The 24,307-nt window shown below is 43.2% G+C and overlaps 1 protein-coding gene across 7 annotated transcripts in view; it reads right to left on the bottom strand.

Annotated features, from left to right (window-relative positions):
* Positions 1-24,266, bottom strand: part of NUF2 (NUF2 component of NDC80 kinetochore complex) — a 141,489-nt gene extending 117,223 nt beyond the window's left edge. For 5 of the 7 annotated variants that reach the window (XR_016469099.1, XR_016469098.1, XR_016469100.1 and 2 more), the window contains exons 1-12: positions 24,050-24,266; positions 23,720-23,794; positions 23,190-23,266; positions 22,463-22,524; positions 21,900-21,997; positions 21,234-21,307; positions 19,877-19,973; positions 19,077-19,139; positions 18,409-18,546; positions 18,015-18,155; positions 17,094-17,269; positions 15,209-15,344 (exon numbers count right to left, since the gene is read on the bottom strand). Coding sequence is in view for 3 of the 7 variants with exons in the window: in XM_090146053.1 (XP_090002179.1) it covers positions 15,209-15,344; positions 17,094-17,269; positions 18,015-18,155; positions 18,409-18,546; positions 19,077-19,139; positions 19,877-19,973; positions 21,234-21,307; positions 21,900-21,997; positions 22,463-22,524; positions 23,190-23,266; positions 23,720-23,794; positions 24,050-24,172 (1,260 nt within the window). In the remaining 4 variants the exon portion in view is untranslated. Of the gene's footprint in view, positions 1-10,157; positions 10,361-12,531; positions 13,525-15,208; positions 15,345-17,093; positions 17,270-18,014; positions 18,156-18,408; positions 18,547-19,076; positions 19,140-19,876; positions 19,974-21,233; positions 21,308-21,899; positions 21,998-22,462; positions 22,525-23,189; positions 23,267-23,719; positions 23,795-24,049 lie in introns of those variants that run through there. The other 2 variants (XM_031595645.2, XM_031595644.2) reach the window with 2 other exon arrangements.
* Positions 24,267-24,307: the final 41 nt, after the last annotated feature.

Genomic DNA, 24,307 nt, shown 5'->3' with positions numbered 1-24,307 from the left:
CACCTGCACCAGAATAGCAGGACTAATGAAAGACCTCTTTCTGCCAATACAAACATTAATTTTACAAGTCCAGGCAAAAGACTAAGATTATAAGTAAGGATTTGTGGCTCTCCTGAGAACAGACCGCAGATTTTGGGGAGAGTGAACAGATCCATATTTATCTACAACATCAGAAGGCTCCCATCTTGTCTGTTTCACATCTATTATTAATAAGTATTGGCTATAGTAAATCGATTGAGAACATGCTGCTGCACATCAGTATGCTGTGAATACTGAATCAAGGGGTGAGTGGGGGGGGGTGCGATGCACAATTTGCTTCTTAAGCTCTTGCTGCCATGGATGTCCCATCTGGCCAAGCCCTGGCAGCAGGATGGCTTTAGCATTCTCCTGAAGAAGAGAACAAGTGTCCATCATCGCTGCTGGATGCTCTCATTTGCTTTTTCTCTAGAGAGAAGCAATTTAATTAAAAGCCAAGGTATTTTCAAGCAGTAAGGAATGCTGACATAAGATGCTAATTTACCTGCGCTACTTGCTGCAGACAAATTACGACCTATGGGATATTACAGAGATTCAGAAAGGGAGCTTGAGCATTTTTAGCCAATTTGGAGCGGAACTGATACAGCTGTTTGTACCCCACCACTGAAAAATACTGCATGGCCCACCTGAACACAGCCATGGGCACTGCTCCCATCTGTACTCCTTTTCTGCAGCATCTCACTTTCATGAGGAGTCCAAAAGCACGTCTGGTCTGCCCTCATTCCCCCAGACACGCAGTCAGAAGGGAGATCCCATCACCTACAAGACCACGACCATTTCATCCTTACAGCACCATGGCTGATGCTTTGCTGCCCCGTGCTACTTATGCTTCTCCTCCCACAAGCAGACAGCAGGGCTAAAAGAACAGCCATGCTGGGGACCAGTCATGAATGAAATTGAGAAGCTACAGGTTTAAATTGCGGGGTGCTGGCAGGACACGTGGGGTGAGACCCAACTGCTGAGATGCAGCCCAACCACACCATCCTACACTGTCCTCCAACTGCATATGTTCAGCCCCTCATTCGCCAAAGCCTACCGTCCATGCTCTTGAGAGAGGAATCTTTTTCTTTAAGGAAAAGAAACCCGAGCTATCAACGGACCAGGTTAAGAGAGGGACACAATGGAGAGAGGGGCTCTCCATTTCCAGTTCAACAGCGACCTCTGGTCTCAGCGGGCTGAAGCACACATCGCTTCTCAACTCCGTGCAGGGACCCTTTAAAATGGATCACTTCGGTCTGTTTTTATCTAGGGGGAATAAGGACACATCTTTCACACGCAGGCAACCACCGTGACCTTCAAATCTCATCAGATGAAGCTAAGGGCTTCACAACCCAAGCCGTTGTTTAAGCATCTCAGGATTTACCTTCTCCAACTTCACTGATATTTAACCAGATGCCAAGAGAGACAAGGACACCTGGCTTCTAAATGGATTGTTTTCAACATACCCCAAGAGGGAATATAGATATATGTGCACTCACACACGCGAGACTCGCATGGAAACTCTTAAACAGAGCCATAGAACCAAGACAAACAGAAAGATGGATGTACTACTAAACACACCAACTGCCCCCGAAGGCGAGGGGAGCTAACAAGTGCTGTATGAGTTGCAAGGCAGCGGTGCAGTGCTTGGATAGCACACAGCATATCTGTCTGAACTGTCAAGAGAACAGAAGTGCTTTTGAAACACCGAGGCCGAAAGACCTGTCTCAACACAGGGCATACTCAGCTCCTTCTGCAGCTCTCAGCTCACATTCCCACATCGCACGTTATGGGATGTCCAGGCCTCTTCTGATAACCCACAAAGCATCAAGCCAGATCGCAGCTCTCAGCTACAGAGAGCATCCTTCCAGAGAGCTCCATAGGAAACCACACAGCAATATGTCCGGCTAGGGCTGCAGAAACCAGCCAAGAGCTCACTTGGAGCCATGTGGTCCTTAGGAAGCTGACAAGATGCAGGACACCTCCAGGTGAGCCCTGCATGGGAATGAAGCTCAGCAAGCAGAGACTGAGGCATGCTGAGGCTTCTTGCCTCTTCCATGAGGATCAGCAGGAGTGTTTTTTCCCCCACTGGGATGAACCCCTTTACCCCAGCAACCCCACACAGCAGTACATCTACACCAACCACTCAGATGCTGCAGTGCTGAAAAAGAAAAACGACTGCTCCAAAAAGCCACCACCATTTGAAGGTCTGTTTCAGGTGAAACTAATGCTGCAAAGTGGCAATCTCACACCTCACAAGCTCCAGAGCCGTTTCAAGCATCAGAGGATATAAATAACACAGCACATATCCTAACAGTGTTAGAGCAAACAGCTTTTAGGGCTTCCAGTGACCTCTAGAAGGCTCCACTCCCCCTTTTTTTTTAAAATGCACAGACACACAAGATGTTGCTATGTCACTGTGAGAGTTCCTCAAAAAAGCAGCAAAGACAACGAAGATCAGAGGGAACTTAAGCTTAAGACAGATCTATTAAGCAACTACAAAGTGACTGCTGACAAGAGTGTCCTTTGCAAGGTTTACTGTCTGCTCTGATATGGGAGGGACTGTACAGGACTATGGCCAAACCGGCACCCCCCACTTGCACAGTGCTTGGGACAAACTTAGGGTCCGGAGACCAGACAAGGGCATAGCTTCACAACTGATGAATCTGAGATGCTTGAGTTGGAAGGGACCCTTAAAGGCCATCTGCTCTGAGCTGAGCAGGGACACCCACAGCTCCATCAGTGCTCAGAGCCCATCCAGCCTGACCTTGATGTCTGCAGGGATGGGTTACCCAGAGCTCTCTGGGCATCCTGTGCCACTGCCTCACTGCTCTTCTTGGAATTAACTTCTTCCCTATATCCAATCTAAATGTCCCCTCTTTCATTCTGAAACCATATCCCCTTGCCCTGTAACAGCACACTCTGCCCCCACCCTTCTTACAGCCCCCCTTTAGATATGAAAGGCTACTCCCACATTTCCCTGGAGCCTTCTCCTTTCAGGCTGCACAGCTCCAGCTCTCAGCCCACCGTCACAGTGAGGTGCCCCATCCCTTGGGTTGTTTTATTGGTCTCCTCTGATCACGTTCCAACAGGAGCATGTCCATGAGGCTGCAAGTCAGCTAGAAATATGCTGATTATTCCACTTACGTTCATATATGTTACTGCTTAAATATGTTAGACAAACAAAGTGGTTATAGCCAGATACATTACAAAAGGATTCAAGCTCTTCTTCCCCAGTTTGCCTAAGAGACTGTTAGCCTTCCTAAAAGCAGACCATACAAACAGCACGCAGCATTGCAAAGCACCTCTGTGCTCAGCAGATTTGTCCTAACTCATTTCTGCAGTTGCTTCTTGGATAAGAGCATCATTAGTCTGTTGATCCCTCTTGCTCGCCTCTGTCCTCCAGCTGCAGCCAAGGGACTCTGTTAGGTGCCCTCCCCCACCACGGCCATCCTCCAGGGGTAACAGCCCCAATTTAGACTCCAACTAAGGGCCCTGAAGCAAGAGCTCAGTATCCCATCAGCCTGCCACAGCTCTGCCATTGAGTTAACATGCTCTGCTCCACTAAAATGCAGGAGCTTTGCAGGGCAGCGGTGCCCTTGTCTCCACGGCCCTCGCCATCTCTAATGGGGACAAGTTTAGGCACATTAGCATCCATTCAATTTTCAGCGCTCAGACTTTCATAACTCTTCCCATTTTGTCACTCTTAATATTTATAAGGCAGCTAGGAAATGATGGATTTTCCTCCAGACCCCTTGTCATTCACAGTTGCTTATCTCCCGCGTGTAGGGGGCAATCAGCGGATTTATAGCAACCCATAAAAGTTGTTACCAAAAGTACAGTTTCTTTTTGTCTGCGATAATTTCTAATAACTCTTATGCCTGATAGCAATTACTGACAAAAGTCAGCCGCTGTTAATAGAGTTTATCTCAGTTCATCATATATCCTTTGTCAGTGGAAGCATTTTGACAAGCCTGGGGTTAATTAAAACCAAGAAGACAATAAAATACACCTAATCAAACATTACAGGTACAGAAATCAATTAGCAGATTTATGGCACTTCGGAGCCTTCTATAACACACAAAATTCAAAGAAACTGTCAGATCCATCCCCCCAAGACAGTGTAATTGAATTTCTAATTGAAACTATTTTTCAATAGGTAACACGAGCCGCAAAGTTTGATTTGCATTAAAGTGGCATCTGCAGAGGACAGAGAAATCTAAGAAAAAAAAAAAAACAAAGAAATCCCATGCTGCTCCCATTATTACCAGTAATAATAATTATTATTATTATTTGCATATTTAAAATGTTGCTTTAGAAGAAGTAGGGCAGCCAACTCTGTGCTAAGACAGACCTAGACACTAACATCCTTGTAGAAAGAGTTGGCATGGAGGTGGAAAAGCACAAAAAAAAAGAAAAATGAAGGTTATCTGCCTGCAGCAGGGTAATGGAAGGAGAGGGCCCAGCTCACTGCCCAACCTGGTGGGAGATTCTTATGCAGCAGTGCTTTACTTGGTGTGTAGGCAGGATGAACAAGGGGTGGCTGCTAACACAAAGCATAGATTTACCATGAGTGGGTCACATCCCATCAGCTTGCCTGCCTTTTGTGCTACAATGAATGGTGAGGTGGAAGACGAGGTAGAAAACACAGTCATTTCTTGATTTCAGCTGCGTGTTGCTTCACAAGATTCAGGAACAGAATCCAAGCAGAGATAGATGAGCACGTCTTAGCCTTTCTAAACAAAAATAACAGATAAAAAACAACAGCAAAGAGTAAAACAAGGGCAAAATGGGGCTATCCAGCTATCTTTCCTGTATTTTAAGTAAGTTATGGAAAAATGGACACGGCCCTCAAACTCCACACAGGGAACCTTCTCACAGGGAGAATGGCCATCTGTCATAGAATCACTAAGGCTGGAAAAGACCTCTTAACCATCCAGTCCAACGTTCTATCACCAATATTTCCCACTAAGCCATGTCTCTCAGTACAACACCTAGAGATCTCTCTAGAACATAAGATTTTCTATACTGTTGTTCTGCTCATGAAGTAGCAAAATTGCTTCTTGGTGTTAACAGGCAAAGTATTTGCAGGTAGGTCCATAGTCACATACAGAAGGAAGAGTGGAACTCACCCAAGTGGTGGAGGGGCTCTCTGGCTGTGCAGCATTCCTTCCCAGGGAGCAGCCCAGATCCAAGAGATGCTCTCCCTTCAGTAGCTTGCCCCTCAATGAGCCTAGGGGGGTTCAGCCTAAGTCTACGCTTCTGGTTCTGTGGGAAGCACAGGTGCAAACAATCTGCCTGTACTTGGTGGGCCAGCCACAGCCCTTCACCAGGTGCTCAATCATCAGCTCAAGCCCTGACCTAACAGCTTCCCTACAACTGCCAACAAAGACAACTTTTTATCTGGATATCACTCAGCGTGAAATTAAATCCTGCCACATTTGGGAACTGGTCCATGGAGAGGTGATTAATTCTATCAGATGATCTGGAGGCAACTCACTCCTATTTCCTTTAAGGAGTCCAGAACTCAGATTGCAGACAATTTTTGAGCTCATCCTCAGAATTTCAACGTTGCTTCAGGAGCTGTTGTGCAGGATAACCCTAAGGAACCTGCTTCAGTAGGGTGGTTGGACAGGATGGTCCATTCCATCCCTTACAATGCTGTGAAGCAACATCCTACCTTCCAGGTAGAGGGACCAGAAGCTAAAGGAGGATAAGAAGTACAACACCATCTACCCACACAGGCTGCAGGGAACACAGAGCATCCCAGGGCAGAAGGAAAGCTCAGTGCTGCTATATTAAGAATAGAAGCCAGTGGAACTGGGAGGATACAGGACGTGTTCATTGGGCCCAAGGTTTTACCTGACCAGCCAACATGCAAGTGTCAAGTGCTGTACTTATGGTTAAGGTTTCCTAGTAACAACTTAATTCTCCCTTACTATAAATGAAGCTGTTTGCCCTCCTTCAGTAAGATTTGTCATCACTTATACCATAGGTCATGATTTCCCAGTCCTTTCCCATTTCTGGACCAGCCTCTACTTCATCACCAAATGACACAGAGTAGCTGTGTCTCCTCCTCAACACTTGCACATGATGCTCCTATTAATACTCCCAAGAACAGGATTACTTTTTCTTTTTAAAGGAGCACCACTCTGACTTTGCTGGGAATCACTATGAACCCCAATCCCTTCTTCACCCTGAAGGTAGCTTTTGGCCTAAATTTCATCTTCTTGACTTCCAACCATTCCTTCAGTTTGTCTAGATCACCTGAACTCAAAGCCTACCCCACAGACTGCTGGTGAACTGACCCCAAAAGCACCTTCAAACACATTGTATGGGAACTGCTGAGTCCCAACCTGAAGCACTGATTGAGCACCTGGGGAAAGGTCTGGGTCAGCCCTGGAAGCACAGGTGAAGGCAATTCATGTGTGTGACCAGGAGTGGTGCCTGGCTGCACCTCTCTTAGACCTCAATTAAGGGCTGGCTGCCACTGGGGAAGGTTGTAACACCTTTTCCACTGTATTGACCTGTCTGATTGCTACACACATGAAGTGATATGTTCCTATACGAGGCAAGGCACTCAGAGCAGCACTCAGCACGGATTCTATGAGAATGGTTCTTCCTAACGCTGCCTTTACAGGGACATCCTCAAGGGTAACACCAACACTCACTCACCCAGCAGTTATCAGCCTGGGGAATCCCCATGAGCGACCTCTGCTCAAAGGAATGATTCTGAGAGCACCTTCCCACCCCAACCATAGCTCAATCCCTCCTATCAAGCAGCACAGACCTCATGAGTCCCAATGGCATAGACCTTCCCACACCCAAAACCCCGTAAACACAGGCAAAAAACTCGTCTTTTTTTTTCCCCCCCACTTCAAAACCATCTGATGGCAGCCTGAGAGTGCCAGCACAACACACACCAAGCAGCTGACACATCTTTCCTGATGCAGGGCAGGACGGCTCAGCCAGGGCTAACGCGTGCTCTGCAATATGTTCACTGCTGTTTTAAACCAGGAGATTACACCAGTGCCCCATTCAGAAGATGTCAGGCTGTGTTGGCACACGCTCACAATGTCTTTTTACTCAGTCATTTTCCCCTCAGTCCAAACATTCCCCTGCCAGCATTCTGGCCAGCCACCACAAGCTAATCCCTTTCCTGCTTAAGCCTGCATACAACACGAGGCAGATTTCTCCCTCGCGTTTCAGCTTTTTGCCCATCTATAGGAAGATGCACATAAAGAATGCTTTCCTAACAGCAGCTCCAAATACACCTGTCTCCTCTGCATTTCCCTTCAGAAGTTTGCATCCTTTGACATCTTTGCAGCTCTGTGTTCCTGCTGCCGTTTCGCAGCAATAGATAAGAGAGCTCCACAATCTTGCTCTGCAATGGCAATCACGAGGTTCAAAAGAAAAGATTCCCCCTCCCCATCTTTCTACATTAAAAAAAAAAAAAAAGGCTGAATCGGAGCTCAGCAGCGCACAAATATTACTCATGTCATTGACACCAAGAAAACGGGAGCCGTGAATAAGGAAATGTTCAAAATGAACACAAGGAGCATTGTTTGCATATCAGAAAAATTAATCTACATAGCCAAGTGTAAGAGCCTGCAATTCAGAAAGCAAAGAATTAGGACAGCCCAGCTGAGAATAATTTTCTAGCCAGTTAATTTAATTGCATAAATCATTCCTTTGTTAGCAATAAAGAGATATAATTAAAATGAGATTGCTTCTCATTTCTATTCTCTGGAAACTAAAGGAATTGATTTTGGGGGAAAGCATTCTTCCAAATACCAGATCGGCAAATTACATTTACCTTTTTAGAAAGGCTAAATTATTTTGCGCTAATATCATGGAGGGTTTAATTAATTATAGATCTGCCATATGATCTTAAAGAAATAATTTACTTAATGCCCACGGAACAGAAGCCAGTAAGCGCGTATCCCTCTGATAGATGGCGTGCAGATTTTTACAAACAGGTCAGGAGTTGAACAGGTGGCTGTCAGGAGGAAGGCGAGGAGATGGAAAACGTGTTGGAAGAGGGGGAGGTGGCTCAGTAAGAGCTGAGGGTTTAAGCACTGCTTCTTATCTGCTCACATATACCTGGCTTAGTGGTTTTTAACCAGTCGTTGTCATCAGATGGGAGCTCTGAGATGTAGCCATCAGCTTAGCACCGAGCTTGCAAGTACCAGCCAGCCACAATAACATCACACTCAAGGCAATAGCAAAGGCTTGTACCAACACCCTGCATCGTGCCCAGCTCCCATGGGTGCTCATTCCCTTTAACTGAGGCTCTGCCAAGGACCAGCTTGATACAAAGTCAGGATGTGCTGATGAACTCTCCAAAGACCCACAGAAACTTTTGGGCAGTGGCACACACTCATTGCTGGGGGAGGATATAGAGAACTGCAGGTAAGCTGAGAAAGGAGAGGGCTTTGCACGCAAGAGTTAAACAGCACATAGATTAGATCTCATCATTTGAGATTTCCAGGAAAAGTATTGCGTTGCTATGGAAACCTCAACATAACCTGGGTTTTCCCTCCTTTTGTTTGCAGGGACTTCATTTCCTACAAACATTGGCCTCTCCCAGTCTCCTCCAGCAGGCCCTGCAACACACAAAAATTATTCTTCCCCATGTCCAGTTTTCTTTGCAAGCCTATCTTCAGTATATTCTGCACCGTCACTGTTGCAAACTGCAAACTCTGCAAGTGTTGTACAATTCGCTACCCAACAGGAGCTCTTAGAAGTCCTTGCTCTACTTCTGCTTTGGGAGCAAGGGAAAAAAGCATAGTGGTAATAGAACTGAGCCTTCCTGGCTACATTCAAGGAGAAACATCTACAACCTCCCTTCTCCCAGCGTGAAGGATGTGAACCTAATGATCATGTTTGAGCATCTGCAAGGCCCTGTCCCACTTTAGGCACTGCAGGTGCTACCTCCCAAGTTGCAATGACTCTGCCCAGAAGTTTCCCATGTAGAAAATGGGGCCAAACTTAAGTGGCAACATACGATCCCTAGAAATGGACTTAGCATTTGCAGTAGGGTCAGGCAACCACATCAAAGCAAGGAATATAAGGTCAGGTGGATTCTCATCAAGGGAAACACCTGATGAGAAGTCAGCATTGCTAGCACAGACTTGCAGAGAATTGTGTAAAGGCAGTGAAATCAGTGACAGCTTAGAAGGGCCACTGCAACTTACCTGTCATTCTGTCTCCTTTGAGCTGTCAGCACCTTATGGCAAAGAGCATCTCAGACCATTATAGCTACAGAACACAGAGAGAGTCAACCCTGATTCTGGCTCATGGGCACCACAGAAGCAGAAATGACATCAGGTGGCAAACAAAGCATGGTGAGCCTGATCCAATCCCCCAAATCACACACACACACAAAAGCTGAAAACTCAGTCTCTACTTTGCAAGACATTAAAAGTTCTTAAAAAGTAAAAGGGTTTTCCCATTTTAGCTCTAGAAAACAAAGTGGGTATTCAAACAGGGAAGTGACCGGTATACACAGGTTTTATTACGTCCTTTCTCCAGACCAGCTCTTCTTTCGGCAACAGAAAGGGCCGATCCTCAGATGCAAGCACCGGTCCTTACCTGCTCAGTGCACCGAGCCGCACAGCTCCCCTCCCGGCGCTGCACACTCAGCCATTCCTCCCCAGCTTCCCTGGCGGAGCGGACAGAGATCGGCGCTCCCTGCGCCGACAGCGCCACCACGTGGCCGAGCGCCGCACTGCAGCCAGAGCCGCTAGGGGAGCCCTGCGGGGTTCTGCCCCAACACTGCCCTCCTCGCTCTGGCCGAAGAGATCTTTTCCAGCAATAGATATACACACATGCTATTCTGAAGCGACAGAATCAGGCTGCCCATCTCACTTGTACTGCTTTTTCTATTTGCAAAGAAAGCAAACTGGTTTCAGTTCTTCAAGAAATTGGAACAAACTCATGTTCTCCCTCTAAATGCATCCAAGGAGACATCTGCCTTCCTCTTCCAATAGCTGATGGCATGCATCAAAGATACTCACAAATAACAGGAGCTTCAAGCAGCCAAATACATATATGTTCTGGGTATTACTTTCTCTCACAAGCTCAGATGTCTATTTCCACCTGTGTTCCCATACAGCACTCCCTCAGTAGTACAGCAGTATTTCAGCTCAGCTGATCTACTCCATACCCTTCATCAACTCAACAGGCCACTGGAAAGATCCCTCCTTCCTTCGAATTGTACAGTTTAGCAAACACATCTGTGGTGAAAGTAAAGTATACTTCAATCCAGCATTACAGGAGAGGGTACATATCCTGATGTACACATTTATAATATCAGCAGGTTTCCTTCTTTCAAGGAGAAGACCTGTAGGAAGCAACAGACTTTTATGGAGAAAGGACAAAGTAGTGTAAGAAAGAAGGGTGAACCAGTGAAGAAAGCTACAGTAACAGTAAAATAAAGACAGCAGCATCACTTAAGTTGAGAACTTTGCTGAGTTGCAACAAACCATTCCTGTCCAGGTGGACACATTCCGCATTCACCACATTCACCAGGTGGGAGACTCTGCACATACATTACCAGACTACCAGGCACTCATATGGAGCAAACATGCCTAAGTTACACATTGTTTACAAGGCTGGAAGTCAAGAAAATTCCAATGGTTCATGTTGTACTTTACACTCAATGTCTGGTGGCAAACATACACGTGCAGTCAGTACTTCTGTACTGGTAATGATTTCACCCTAAAGTAATTCATGTATTAGGGATAGGATGCCTGACAACTTATGTCTGCTTGAAGGATGAGCACAGGGAGCAGAGACAGCACCTCTGCAGAAGGCTGTTACAAGGCTGCTGTTTTAAAGAATTTGTTTCCTTGTTACTTACAAAATAACGTTAATAATTAAATGCATTTGAAACTAGCAAGCAGAAAGTCCATTAGCCTAAGCTGTACAGTGCAACTTTGCTATGAGCTTTATGTAGTATATGAATTATGAATATGAATACATAGCACAGAATTGTAGTATACCAGTATATGAAGTACTGGAAGCTATGCTAAGGCACGTGGTATACAGGGAGGTGATATGGGATAACCAGTGAGGCTGCACAAAGAGTAGATGCCCCTCTGCTCCCCACCTGTGAGGCTTCACCTGGAATGCTGCATCCTGATATGGAGTCCTCAGTAGGGGAGAGATGTGGACCAGCTGAAACAAATCCAGAGGAGGGCCAAAAATGACCCAAGGGATGGAACACCTCACTATGAGGACAGGCTGAGAGCTGGGGCTGTTCAACATGGAGTGGAAAAAGCGTCAGGGATACTTGAGAGCAACTTGTCAGTATCTACAGGGGCTGTAAGAAAGATGGGACAGACTCGTTAGCAGGGTCTGCTGTGATGGGACAAGGGGAAACAGTTTCAAACTAAAAGAGGGGAGATTTTGATAGGATATAAGGACAAAGTTTATTACAACAAAGGCAGTGAGGCAGTGGCACAGGATGCCCAGAGAGCTGTAGGTGCCATCCCTGCAAACATCAAGGTCAGGCTGGGTGGGCTCTGAGCACTGATGGAGCTGTGGGTGTCACTGCTTGGTGCAGGGCAGTACGACCAGATGGCCTTTAAGAGTCCCTTCCAACTTGAAAGATGACTCTATGACTCTACAACAGCACATATGAAAAATCAAACTATGAATATAAACAGTGTCATGCCAAGCTGAACAGCAGTTACTAATAGCCTACTCCTACAAGCAGGCCATAGGGAAGGCTACATAGGTCTCATTCCACTAAGTCTAACCTGTCCAGTTTCTTCTGCTAGCTTCACAATACACTTGTCTCTTAATTTGCTTGTTTTAAAAGACTAGTATGAAATTAAGGAGTTTTGCAGGTTTGATTTAGGCCTTGGCAGAAGGTTATAGGCATTTAGACAGATGTACTGCTAAAAGAAACAAGCAAAAAAGAAGATTTTTTGAATGTCACTGCCCTCTTGAGGGACATTGAGCTGTAGTGCTTTAACAAAGCCATTCTTCCTGCACTGCTATTCAGGTCACACCAGAACTCCCCCCACTGCCTTGCTGTATTGTTCAAGATGAGTATTAGCTCCTGAAAGGCAGCAGGTAGCTTTCACAGCTGGGAATCACTTATCTCTGGATAAAGCATAGCTTTGGTTATGTTTTGCTTATAGATATTTTGGGAACAACTAGACAAGCCCCTCTGAAGCCACAAGAGCCTACTGGAAATACATGAACTTGTCCCTGGAAACCAGTAGTTTTGTTTCTCCATGAATTGCAGCCTTTTATTTTACCCAACAGCTGTTGTCAGAAAACCTCTGAGAGCAGGAACCAGAATCTAGCAGTTACTTTGCCCTGCACATTCCTAATCTCTGGGCTATACAGGCTTACTCACAGCCTGGTACAGCATGGGTTTTCAACCTTTTGGCTTGCCTGGGCTGCAGTGAGTGAAGAGGATTTGTCTTAGGCTCTGTGTACAACCTTGAATCCTCTCTTCATGAGGGGAAAACTCTAGTAGTACACATTCCTACAAATGTACAGACCAAGTTTTATTTTCCAATTGAACACTTCACAGAGTCAGTTGAGAGAGTGGAGAGGAGAAGCAGCATAACAGAGCAATAGGGTTAAATATTCTTATATCAGCTATTTTAAAAATTGACATTACTTGAAACAATTGAAAAGCATTCTCAAAACACTGTGGCAAACTAAGTGCCATCACAAGTTAAGCTACAGATATTCATATAGTTTGGGGGTTTGTCTGTTTTTTAAAAGGACTGAGCACCCAAACATGGACTTGAATTAACACGGATGAGGATCCAATACCACCAACAGCAGAAACAAGTTCTAGCATATAGTTAACACTACTGTGCCTCTGAAGTTATACCCTTAAGGGTTCACCAGTCACCAACATTCATGACCAGGAAAACTGGTATTTACATGGAACTCTATCAGGACTTAATTCTAATTCAGACACGGTAGAAGAATATCAGCTTTTACTGCCTTATCTTAAACACTATGTCCACTCAGGCTGGTCCAAAGTGCCAGGTCACCCAGGATTAACATTGTCAAGATAGTTTCTTTCTAGAAAAAGTAGAATTTTGTCTCAGTAACAAACAATTTGGTGTTAGCAAGACTTATACACATTATTAGTGCTAAAATCAGGTACTGGCCAAAACCATACAGACAGGCTAAACAGAGCATTTCCTTACCCCCAGCAGCAAGCTAAGAACACCACAATCTGTCTAGAAAATTAAATATGTTCTGTCATGGCTTTTGAGAAAGCTGTTTGTTGCCTGGAATCACTCTTCATCTCACACAAAGAACAAGTTACTGAGTTCAGATATGAAGATAAACAGAAGAGGAATACAAGTGAAGGCAGCTTTAAGAACTGCTTCCAGGACTCTGAACTCTAAGCAGTCCCTTCTGCAGTTCAGCAATTTTATCTTCTCTTGAGGCTGCATAATTCTTTGCTGTCTTTATGAGAGAATCGTGACGCTTCTCCAATCCAGCCTTCAGGTTTTGATATATCTCCTAGGAAGGTAAAATGAAACAAAAAACCACACACAACTCCATCAGAAAAGTTAAACCCTTATAAAGCATAAACCATAAGCGAGAGAGGTCTCATGCAATTTGAAACTTACTGCTTCCTTGGTATACAGAACACAGGAAAGTTACAAAACATCCTAAGACCAAGAGCAGCCACAAGCAAAATCCCAGCATTACCATCTGTTGTATAACTCTGGTGCTCACAACACTAAGGTTGTCAAACAGCAGCACAATATTCACACTGGTGCAGATTAACATAGAACGGAACAGTATCACCGAGACCTCTGCCCTGCAGAGAAGGACCTGAGGGTCCTGATGGATGAAAAACTTAACATGAGACAGCAGTGCTCTTGCAGCCCAGAAAGCAAATAGTATCCTGGGCTCCATCAAAAGAGGGGTGGCCAGCAGGGACAGAGAGGTGATTGTTCCCCTCTACTCTGCTCTTGTGAGACCCCATCTGGAATACTGCGTCCAGGTCTGGAGCCCCCAGTACAAGAAAGAGAGAGCTGTTGGAGAGGGTGCAGAGGAGGGCCACAAAGATGATCAGGGGACTGGAGCACCTCCCCTATGAGGGCAGGCTGAGGGAGCTGGGCTTGTTCAGCCTGGAGAAAAGAAGGCTGCGGGGTGACCTCATTGCAGCCTTTCAGTACCTAAAGGGAGCCTACAAACAGGAGGAGAGTCAACTCTTTGAAAGAGTAGATAACTGCAAGACAAGGGGAAATGGTTTGAAGTTGAGGGAGGGGAGATTTAGGTTGGACGTCAGGGGGAAGTTCTTTACTATGAGTGGTGAGATGCTGGAACAGCTGCCCAGAGAGGTTGTGGATGCCCCATCCCTAGAGGTGTTCAAGGCCAGGTTGGATGGGGCCCTGGGCATCCTGGTCTAGTATTAAATGGGGAGGGTGATGGCCCTACCTGTGGCAGGGAGGTTGGAGATTCATGATCCTTGAGGTCCCTTCCAACCCTGGCCATTCTGTGATTGTGACCTCTGCCCCTGTGACTACTACAGCTGTCCTCCCAGCACAGACAGTACTTCAACACGAAACAAATAGAAGATGCTGCTCCAGGCTGACTGCAATCCCTTACTCCTAACCCACCAGGATTACTGCCTTTCTAGAACTGACCTGGACAATCCTCCTCCTGAAACTGCAGGAAGAATGGATTTGCAACATGGCAAATGTTCCTTTATTTGAGGGAGACTGTCAAGAGGTTACAGCATTGCTTGTCACTACAGCATGAAGGTAAGGCCTCAAGGAATAGGTCCCAATGGCCCAACAAAATAAATAAAATCAGATTGCTTAGAGCTGGAAGGGTTGTGATACAGAAATGGACATCACTGAAACTAGCATAGCATCTGCTACAGATACACATGGAATCAAGTTCAGTTTCATCTCTTAAAATACATCATTCCAGAATCATTTCCCAGGTTCACAAAGCCCATTTCTTACACACACCACATATAGCATGCAGACACATTGCAAACAAATCCTAGCACCACTGCAGAACCATAAGCAAATGCCATGTCTCACTATCCACTCAAACCAACACCTGCTCAGCTTACTTGTTTTTAAGACTGATAAGAATTATTTTGTCTGCACAGACCAAGGTGAATCAATTTCCAGACTATCAGATTTCTTTTAGAAGATAAACAAATAAACCCTACACAACTCACTTTAGCTTTCGTTTCTTCTTTTTCAGCATTCTCATTCAGTTGCTGGATTTTGAACCTCGTCTGCTGGATTTCCTTCTGAATCGCTGTCACTTTATCATATACAGCACCCCTCTTTTCCTGAACTCTGTTAAAATACCTAAAGGAGGGAGAAAAAAAAATTAGTACTGAACTACTCAGTTCAGTACCAATTCCAGATTAAGCTTAAACCCCCCCAAGCCAAACTTGTAATTTAATTGAGAAGTGCAGTTTCTAGAGACAGTACTGCAAAGAGTTTACTTGCTCTGAAAGTACAACTAGGAAATGTGGACGTTTGTCTAATCCTTCATCTAGAAGAGTATAGGTACAAAAAACAGAATTCAAAATTAAGTTACAGGAATCCATTGAAGCCCCTCAGTTGCTGTCAATCAAAACTGCAATTACTCCAATAGAACTGACTCAGCTGAAGCCTGCTGATAGTTGACACTGCATCTTTGAGCCTTTGTAGTACAGCTGTGAGTAGAGAGCCTGGGCAGAAGGCCAACACAGGCCTAGGACCCAATGTAGGAGTCTGAAAGCAACACAGTTGCATTTGGCACAATTGAAAGTCACATTCTCCTCAGCCTCAGGTCTCCACATTCCATCCACCTGTGAACATTACTTCCAAACCCTCCCAAGCCTGCAGGTGAATTTAGCTAGCTCCAGCTGTAAGCTGCTGTGTAATCAGTGTTACTGTGGAAACAGGGGATCTGCGGAAGACACTTAACACTTTATATTGAGTATTTGCACAATAATTACAGTTGGAACTGTAGCAGCTGCTTTCTCTGAAGATTGGGCTGAAATCATTCAAACTTAGTGAAAGCATATTTATATCTTTCTACCTCAAGGGAACAGTGAGGACACATTTTCTTACCCACCAGTGAAAACTTGTTTTCAAATCAAGGCAACCTCCCTTTCTCTCTCTCTTATCAAAGCATCTAATTTAAATACTCAAGGGAAATATCTAACATTAGAAACAGATAAATTGGCAGCAACATTTAGTACAGAGGAGCATTAGGCTATTATTTTCATTCTTTAATTAAAAGCTACTTTTCCTTCCAATCTCCCTTTAGTTGATACAATGCCCTACATGAAGAGCAGAGGCCTAGAAGTCTTGCTGCCTTTCTGCATGATGGTGACAGACTCCACTCTCACTGATGTGGGAAAAAAGCATTTTTCCACCTTATTTAAGCTACCCCAGCCAATAATTTTCCACATCCCTTTTCCTATTAGTGTACAAAAGTGTTATATAACGAGCTTTCTTTACCACAGTGAACATCAGGGAAGCCATGACCTTACAATGCCACACTTTGCTACTGTAGAAGTGACTGCTGTGCTGTAAACACTGCTCTGCAACTTGCCTTTAGCATACAGTAGAAAGAGAGATGGGCTAAGAGGCTTTGATCAAATGACACTTTTCCTTTTGTTTTAGAAGCATCATGTCAGGATAATGCTCCTCTGAGATACGAGCCCCATTTCCCCATGGGTCTTGAACATCTTTGATAATGAGCAAAAGTGGCAAGGGAAATTATGAAAAATTCATGAAAGGCAAATGGGGCTTTGTTGAAGTCTGATAAGTTAGAAAATTATCCCAATGTGACATTCTCTTTAAGAAGATAAAAGAATCAAGAATAAGCATTATAAATTAAATTAGCGATCCAATAAAAGAATTGCTGTCAAGTCACATTGCAATTATTGATTTGAGACCCCAACTCCCTGCCTGCAGCACTACTGGTCTTCATACCAAGCTATCCCACATCACTCATTTTCCTCTTAGTGCTAAGCTACATGTTTGTACCAGGCGTGAACGTTGGTAGCACATAACGAAGTCATAAAGCAGCATCAAACAGAAACATCAACTCATCCTTACTCAAATACAGTGTGCTTATATTGCTCAACATCTTCACGCTTCTTTTTTATCCTTATTTCAGCTGTAGACAGCCTCTCATGTTTTGCAGTGACCAGTCTCTTCAGGGACATTTCATCCGTCTTCCCTTTCTTCAGCTCGATTTGAGCGCTCTCAAGCTGGTCTTCCAGATTTCTGACCTACAGTATGTAAAAAGCATTGAAATAAATCAACGTGAGGGAAATAATCAGAATGAACCATGTTAGAAGCTCCCTAAGATTAGAACAGTCTTCCTGCTTTTTAAAGATGATAGCTGATCAGCTTTCCTTACTATATCCCGGTTTATCTAATTAGAAATACATCTGAATGAACAAGTTACTATTTGTATCATTTGTAGAAGTTACTGTGAGTTCTGCTGTAGTTCTTAAGCTATGATTTTATGAACATATCATACAAATAACTTAAAAGACCATGCTGTTTTTTTTTCCCTGCATTCTCACAGTTTAGTAGTAACTAGCAAGGTACTTTGTGACCAGCACTTCACCAGAAGTTTAGCTTAGTAACATCAATAAACTAAAACCTTCCTTGAGAGATGAAATCTTGAAGTAACAGTTTATTTGCTCTAATTTCAGTTCTATATGCGGAAGAAAACAGATCTCACTTCCATTTCTCTTCCATCATTTCCTGCAATCAACCCCAAGATAACAATTTTAGGTCAGGTATCTATGGCAACAAAGTTTGTGACTATTAAAAGTGGCCAAAAAACATCAGTGACACCAGCAAAGCAGCAGCTACGTTTTACTGATGTTTCCATAATGAGTTTTTAGAGTGATCCAAACTCTTTTGTGAGCAGAAAGTAGAAGAGAGTAGATGTTTACTAATGACTCGACTCAGACTGACATTAAAAGTTTTTCCTTAACCAAATTTAACTTGGGTAATACAAACCTCTGATAATACACTGGCGAGTCTTTCCACATTTGCTGCCTGTCTTTCCATCTTCTTCTGATATAACTGCACCTCCAATTGGCACGATGGCAGAACTTCAACTAGGTCTCGATAACCTTCGTATTTCTCAATAACCTCTTGCTTTAAAAAAAAAAAGTATTAATAGGAGAATTCAGCAGTTACTGTCAACATTGAATCATGTACATTGACTTATGCCCATTTCTTTCTTGTTAGTATTTGGACAACCTGGTCTAATGGAAGTTGTCTCTGCCCATGGCACAGGAGAGTGTGGAAATAGATGATCTTTAAGTATAAGTTACTCAAAAACTAGTGGAAGTTCAGTAAGAAGCACTTTTAATATCTCCTCATGTGAAGGAAGGGAAAAAGATCTCACCTTGGATTTCTTGAGTTTCTTAACTGTCTCCTTCATTAGTTCCTTATAATTCTTCAATTCCTCTGGACTCTCTACAATTTTTGACTTCAGCTGCTCTTGTTCTTCTTTCAAAGTGGCCAATGTCACTTTAAGTTCATTCTACAAGGACAAAAGAACTTTTGGTCATTTAAGTTGCCAATTGTAAAGAAGAATTGTGAAGCATAGTTTGCATGATCTCACAACCAGACAAATTCTTTTCTCTAAGTCATTCCTTCTTAGGAAGTCCTTTAAAAAAAGTTCCTGTGAACATCAACATTCTCAAAACAATTAACAGTCCACTTTGCTCCCTGAGCACACACAGTGGTACAGCACTGAGTTGTAAGAACAGTACTTAACCCAGTGCTTCACAGAACACCTGTCAGCTAATACACAAGGTAAGCAGCCCTCTCCTTCAGAGAGGGCTCCTAGGACAACTCAGGCAGTCATTGCAGGGTTTTAAAGTCAGCTGCGATGCTCAGGTAAGAGAACAACACACTCCCTATGAAATGAAAGTGAAGCAGTTCTTGAAAGATAAAAAAACACAACTAATAATCACATGAATATTAACTAGCTCCGAGAATAATTTAACCTTACAAAGATTATCTATTAATTCAATTAAAAAGCTACAGCCTACACAGAGCTATATTTACCAGTTTTCGGGTCCTCTCTGTAATATCTGACTTCTTTTGTGAAATCACTTCTTGTAATGCTGCCTAAGGGAAAAGAAAAAACAAATTGAAATAAAATTGAAATAAACATCTCTACAGCTACTACCTCCTTTGTCCTTGTATTGGACATATACATAAGATCTCACTAATTGTTTCTTTGGAGCACCAAAACTAGAATACAAAATTGCAGTTTAATTGCACTAACAGAAGGCCCTCCAACTACAGAAGTCAAACCCACAGTCAACAGTATTCATGGCAGAAACCTGATTTAAAGTAACATCAAAAAAAAACCTAACCACATTCTTTTTCTCTCTCTCCAACACAGCTGAAGAAGTTACCTATGAGATCTGAAGGGCAAGTTATCCCATTCTGTGATCAACCCTGCTTCTTTTGTTAGCCATTCCATTGGGTGACCTTTCTAAGGCCTCCTGTCACTGGCTCATCTCCAGTTTTCAATCTTAAAACTCAGGAGCAAGAGAAAACAAGAACTTACAGGGAACAACAATATGTGGATCTTCCAAGTCATGGCAATACCATATTTCAAAAAGAAAGAGCCAAATACATTTTTGTGTTCTTTAAATCTGATTTCATGCATGTTTTACATTCCTTACAGGTAACGCTAGAGATTAGACAGGACTTAGTGTTGCAATAACCATTTATGATTTAAATCTGAACACCCTTCTTTATTCTCTGTACGAGACAAGGAACAAAATAAAAATCAACAGAAATAATGTTGATCAGAAGCCTTGGCACCAGTTCAGAGTAATACACAAAGAACATACTGTTTTCCGACGATAGTCATGGCTTAGAAGTTGCTCCAGTTCTTGAATATCATCTGACAGTTGCTTGAACTCTGCTTGCTGTTCAACTGGAACAGTGCTAAGCAAAAAAAATAAAGACATTGGACAGTTTCAGCATCATCATAATCAGGTGAGAGTACAGCAGATGAAACAGTCTCTTTCTCCAAAGGCTTTACAGCCAGCAACATCATGGATCAGATCAAAACAGCCTCAAATTAGTACACCTTATTTCCCTGGGCTTATAAGGCTTTGTAGGCAAAACATCGTCTAAAGAGCTATTTCAGAAATAAGTGATACAGGTTAAAATAGGACCGTATATTTAATCATAACATTAAATACAAATGGGCATGAAAGAATACCTCCACCAATTTTGCTTGGAAGTATGAAACCTGCATATTATTATGTGCCAGTTCGTACTGAGATAGAACTATAGCTAGCTAGAGAACCTCCTGCCTTGCACATACTGAGAGCAGTTATCAGCAAAGAAGCTTTTGGTTTTGAAAGCAATCGTGGGAACTAGCCATCTTTTTAGTCTATTACCTACAAGCAAAACAAAACTTAATGTTGCAAAAGTGTAGGCAGTACAACTAAACTACCTGAAACAGAGAATGGGGCAAATCTGTCAAATAACTGAGGAATGCAACTGAGGAATACACCCACCCATTAAGTTAAAGACTAACTTCCTAGAGCTATATAAGCAATAGAGACAGATCACTAAAAACAAACTATAACATCAAGTTCCTCTTCAGTCCCCCCACTACACAAACCAGAGTATCTTCTCAAAGCAACTACACAGTCCTAAAGCCACACTGTTGTTTCCTGCCAGCAACATTTCTAGCTTAATGGCATCAGAACTACTTCTGTAACCAAATGCAACACAACCAAAACATCTCTACACTTTCTGGTTTATTTCCCAAGGAGGCTAACCAGCAGCAAAGTTAAACAAGCACCAAAGGAGAAATCAAGTCTGCTCAAATTAAAAACTAAAGGAGCAGAACTGGGCATATAAATATTTTTCTCCTTATTATATATAATATATATATATATTTTTTTCTCCTATATAATACACGTTGGTGCATGTAGTGAGGGCTCAAAATGGAGGAAGGTGATCAGATGAAAGAAAAACAGGCTACAAATTCCACTCCCATTAGCAAAGATTAATCAGTGTCTTGATCTATTGCATCCACACCTATAGCATTCTAGACTCACCAAAAAAAAAAAAAAAAAATCACATTACATCACAGTCACACAGTGAACACAGTCACATCTCCTATAGGCTGAAAGGAAATTTATTTGCATCAGATCAAAAGATCCTGGGACCTTCAGTCCTCGTACTCACTTTAGCTTCTCCAGCTTCATTTCTAACTCCTGATTTGCTGTCTCCAGTTGTTGGTGTTTCTCCATAGCAGATTTCTGCAAGTTAAACATTCAGAACTTTTTGTTTTAGAGGAGTAGTTTCTCTTGAGTCCTATGAGACCCCTGTTCATCATTTCACATGACATGCACGATCTCTGAACTACTGAGATATTCAGAGAACTGCAGGTGGTTTCTCTAGCTTCAACCCAACAATCACTACATCTATATTTTCTCCAAACAATTGGAGGTGTCAAACCTTCACTTACAAGGCTGAACTGGAATAAGTTACTGGAAAAAAAAAAAAAAACACTCGGCTGACAGCTTAAGTAGTAACTCAGCCATGGTACCAAGCAGAAACCTTTACGATGTCAACAAGCCCAGCCACTCACTCTTCTGAGCTGACATGTTTCCCCAAGGGCATTGCAAAGTTCTACATGGAGCCATTTACAGTAGTTGTGTTTGTTTGATAAGTAATGTAGCTCTACAAGAATTTTTAGCAAATGGGTACCTGCTTGTATTACTTAGCTATATTTAAGATTCTCACATCACTTTAGGATGCTGTTGAAAAAACACAACCTTTACGTTCCCAATTGTAGGTTAACATTTAAGTTACTTCAGTAAGCATATGGAATAACAGCACCAGACTTACATAGCTCAGCTGCAACTCCAAGTAGGCCTCACGTCGGCATTCTCTGAAGTGTACAAAGTTGAGAATGCCACTCAAGAAGCGAGCTGTCCTCTTTGCCTCTGAAATGAAAGTTACAAACCATCACTACTTCTGTCTCTGCACACATTGTAATTGCTTAGAGAAAACTGGGCAAAGCATAACTTGGAGGAGGGACAGAAATTGCAAGAGAGAATATGCATTAGCTCTTCTCCTGCTCACCTTGCAATGATTTCACAGGCTGCAAGAAAAGCAGCTATGAGCTTATAAGGTCTCAGCAATCCTATGCTATTTAACAAATTAAGAAAACGGCACCTAATAGAATAAAATGCAGCCTGACTGGGTTAGCCTACTAAAGGAGTAAGATGGACAACCGCTCATTAGAACCATCTTGTCTAAAGACCACCTTTAAGGTCAGATGAGTAGCTGGTGGGCAGGGACAGATCTCCATAATAGGTGCCCACCTGACTACATCACACAAAAGAGTCTGGATAACAAGCAATGGCCACCAGCCCAGGAAACACAAGGTTTACAATACATATGCTTACTTGGATTTATAACATCAGAAATTTGAAAATCATTAACCCGGCACACTGGAAGGAAACGCTCCCTGCAAAGAAACAAAACATTATCTTCAGTGATTATCACTCAGTTTTTGCACTATATACATAGGCTAAAACCAGATAGTGTCCTCTCGTTGCAGAGCACATGCACAGCAAGCACACAGCAACAATAAGCCTCAGGAGAATAACAAAGTAAGATTACTGTGCAGATCAGCATTAAAAACCTGTATTCTTACAGCATTTCTTAGGATTTCTATGAATACTCACCTGCAGAGCAGCTTAAGAGATTCCATCACTTAACTGAGGGAGTCAATTCTGCCATTAAAACAAAAATGAAGCTACAAGTGTAACGCTCACATCACTTCAACAGATACATCTAAACAAAATTCAGACAAGTACCTAAGACCCTTCTGCTAGGTGTGATAGTGAACTTCATCCCATTAGAGGTATTGGAGTTTTTTGTTGTTTTGCTTTGGTTTTTTAAAATAAAATTATCCTTCAAACAACTCAACTATATCAAGCCTCCTAACACATTCATTTTGCCTGCTTGGAATTAAACTCCATTACCACATTGCTGCCTCCTGTTCACCTGAAGATTTTGTTTTGCTCAGAGACAACAAGTAGTTGAACCAACCACCAGAGGCTCAGAGCCCCACTGCTTCTAGTAATTCCCTATAAACATTCCATTAAAAAAGTGCAGTCTTGTACTTACATATGAATATACAGATTACAAACAGGTAGAAAGCCTTCAAATATCTGTGGATACACTATATCAACGTTGACCGGCATCTGAAAAGTAAAGAGAGCCAATACATAATCAGAGTACATTTATGGGAGAAAACACAGGTTTGTTCCTACAGTGTAAGATCATTAAATTAGATGAGGATAGTCTTCCATCTATGGTGGACAAAAGTCCCAGGCAGAAGGATGCTATCAAGTTAGCAGATTATTTTTAGTATCATTTTTGGTTGGCTAAGACAGAAAAAGCCAATAGTAACTAAATATATAAAGAAATATATATTTAGTGTGTGTGTATACACACACACACACACTGTTTTATAACAGTATATATATATATATATATATATATATATATATAAACAGTAACTAATATGTATAGATAAAAGAAGAGTATACCACTTGTCATTTTCTAGTTAGGTGATAGAAGGGACAGCATTTCATTGGGAAAGCACAATTCTTTTCTCTTTCCACATCTCCTTACCCCTGCCAGTGCATACATACCATGTAGAAGTGCTCCAGGCGGATCCCATACACCTTCTGCAGAATTCTTATGAAAATCATGTGCAAAACTTCAGGCTGAGAAAGCAAAGGGCACAAATCAGCATTGACTGCACCAAGGCAGTTCTGCCTTTTAAGATGTGAAAAGCAAATTCACCAAGCTAAGGAGGAAAACAAGCTTTGCTTTCCAGCTCCTTGCAGCTCAGGCATTAAGATACAGCTAAAGGAGCAGCAAGCAGCTCTGGTAACGAATACGGCAGTGCCTTAACACGGTGCTTTTTGGTCACGGGGCGCGCAGCGCAGCCCCACAGCGCGCCGTGGGCCCTCACACACCTTGAGGGTGGCGAACAGGTCGGCCTTGGTGAGGTTGCGGGCTTCGGCTCCCACCAGGACGTGGCTGCGGAGATAAGCGACGATATCATCCGGGCTGTAGCGAGGAAAGGTGAGCGCCTCCATCACGGCACCAACCGCCGCTCCGCGCGCCGCTTCAATTTGGCGGGCGCGCCGCGCGCGTCACGCGCCCGCCCCGCGCTGGCCTATCAGCAGCGGCGCTGGCGGGAGGAGGGCGGGACTTCGTCAGGCTCCGCCCCC

The sequence above is a fragment of the Phasianus colchicus genome, chromosome 9, assembly GCF_987193195.1.
Source record: "Phasianus colchicus chromosome 9, bPhaCol1.hap1.1, whole genome shotgun sequence".
NCBI lineage: Eukaryota > Metazoa > Chordata > Aves > Galliformes > Phasianidae > Phasianus > Phasianus colchicus.
The sequence above is the reverse complement of the archived record's forward strand: the minus strand, read 5'-3'. Positions and strand labels throughout refer to the sequence as shown.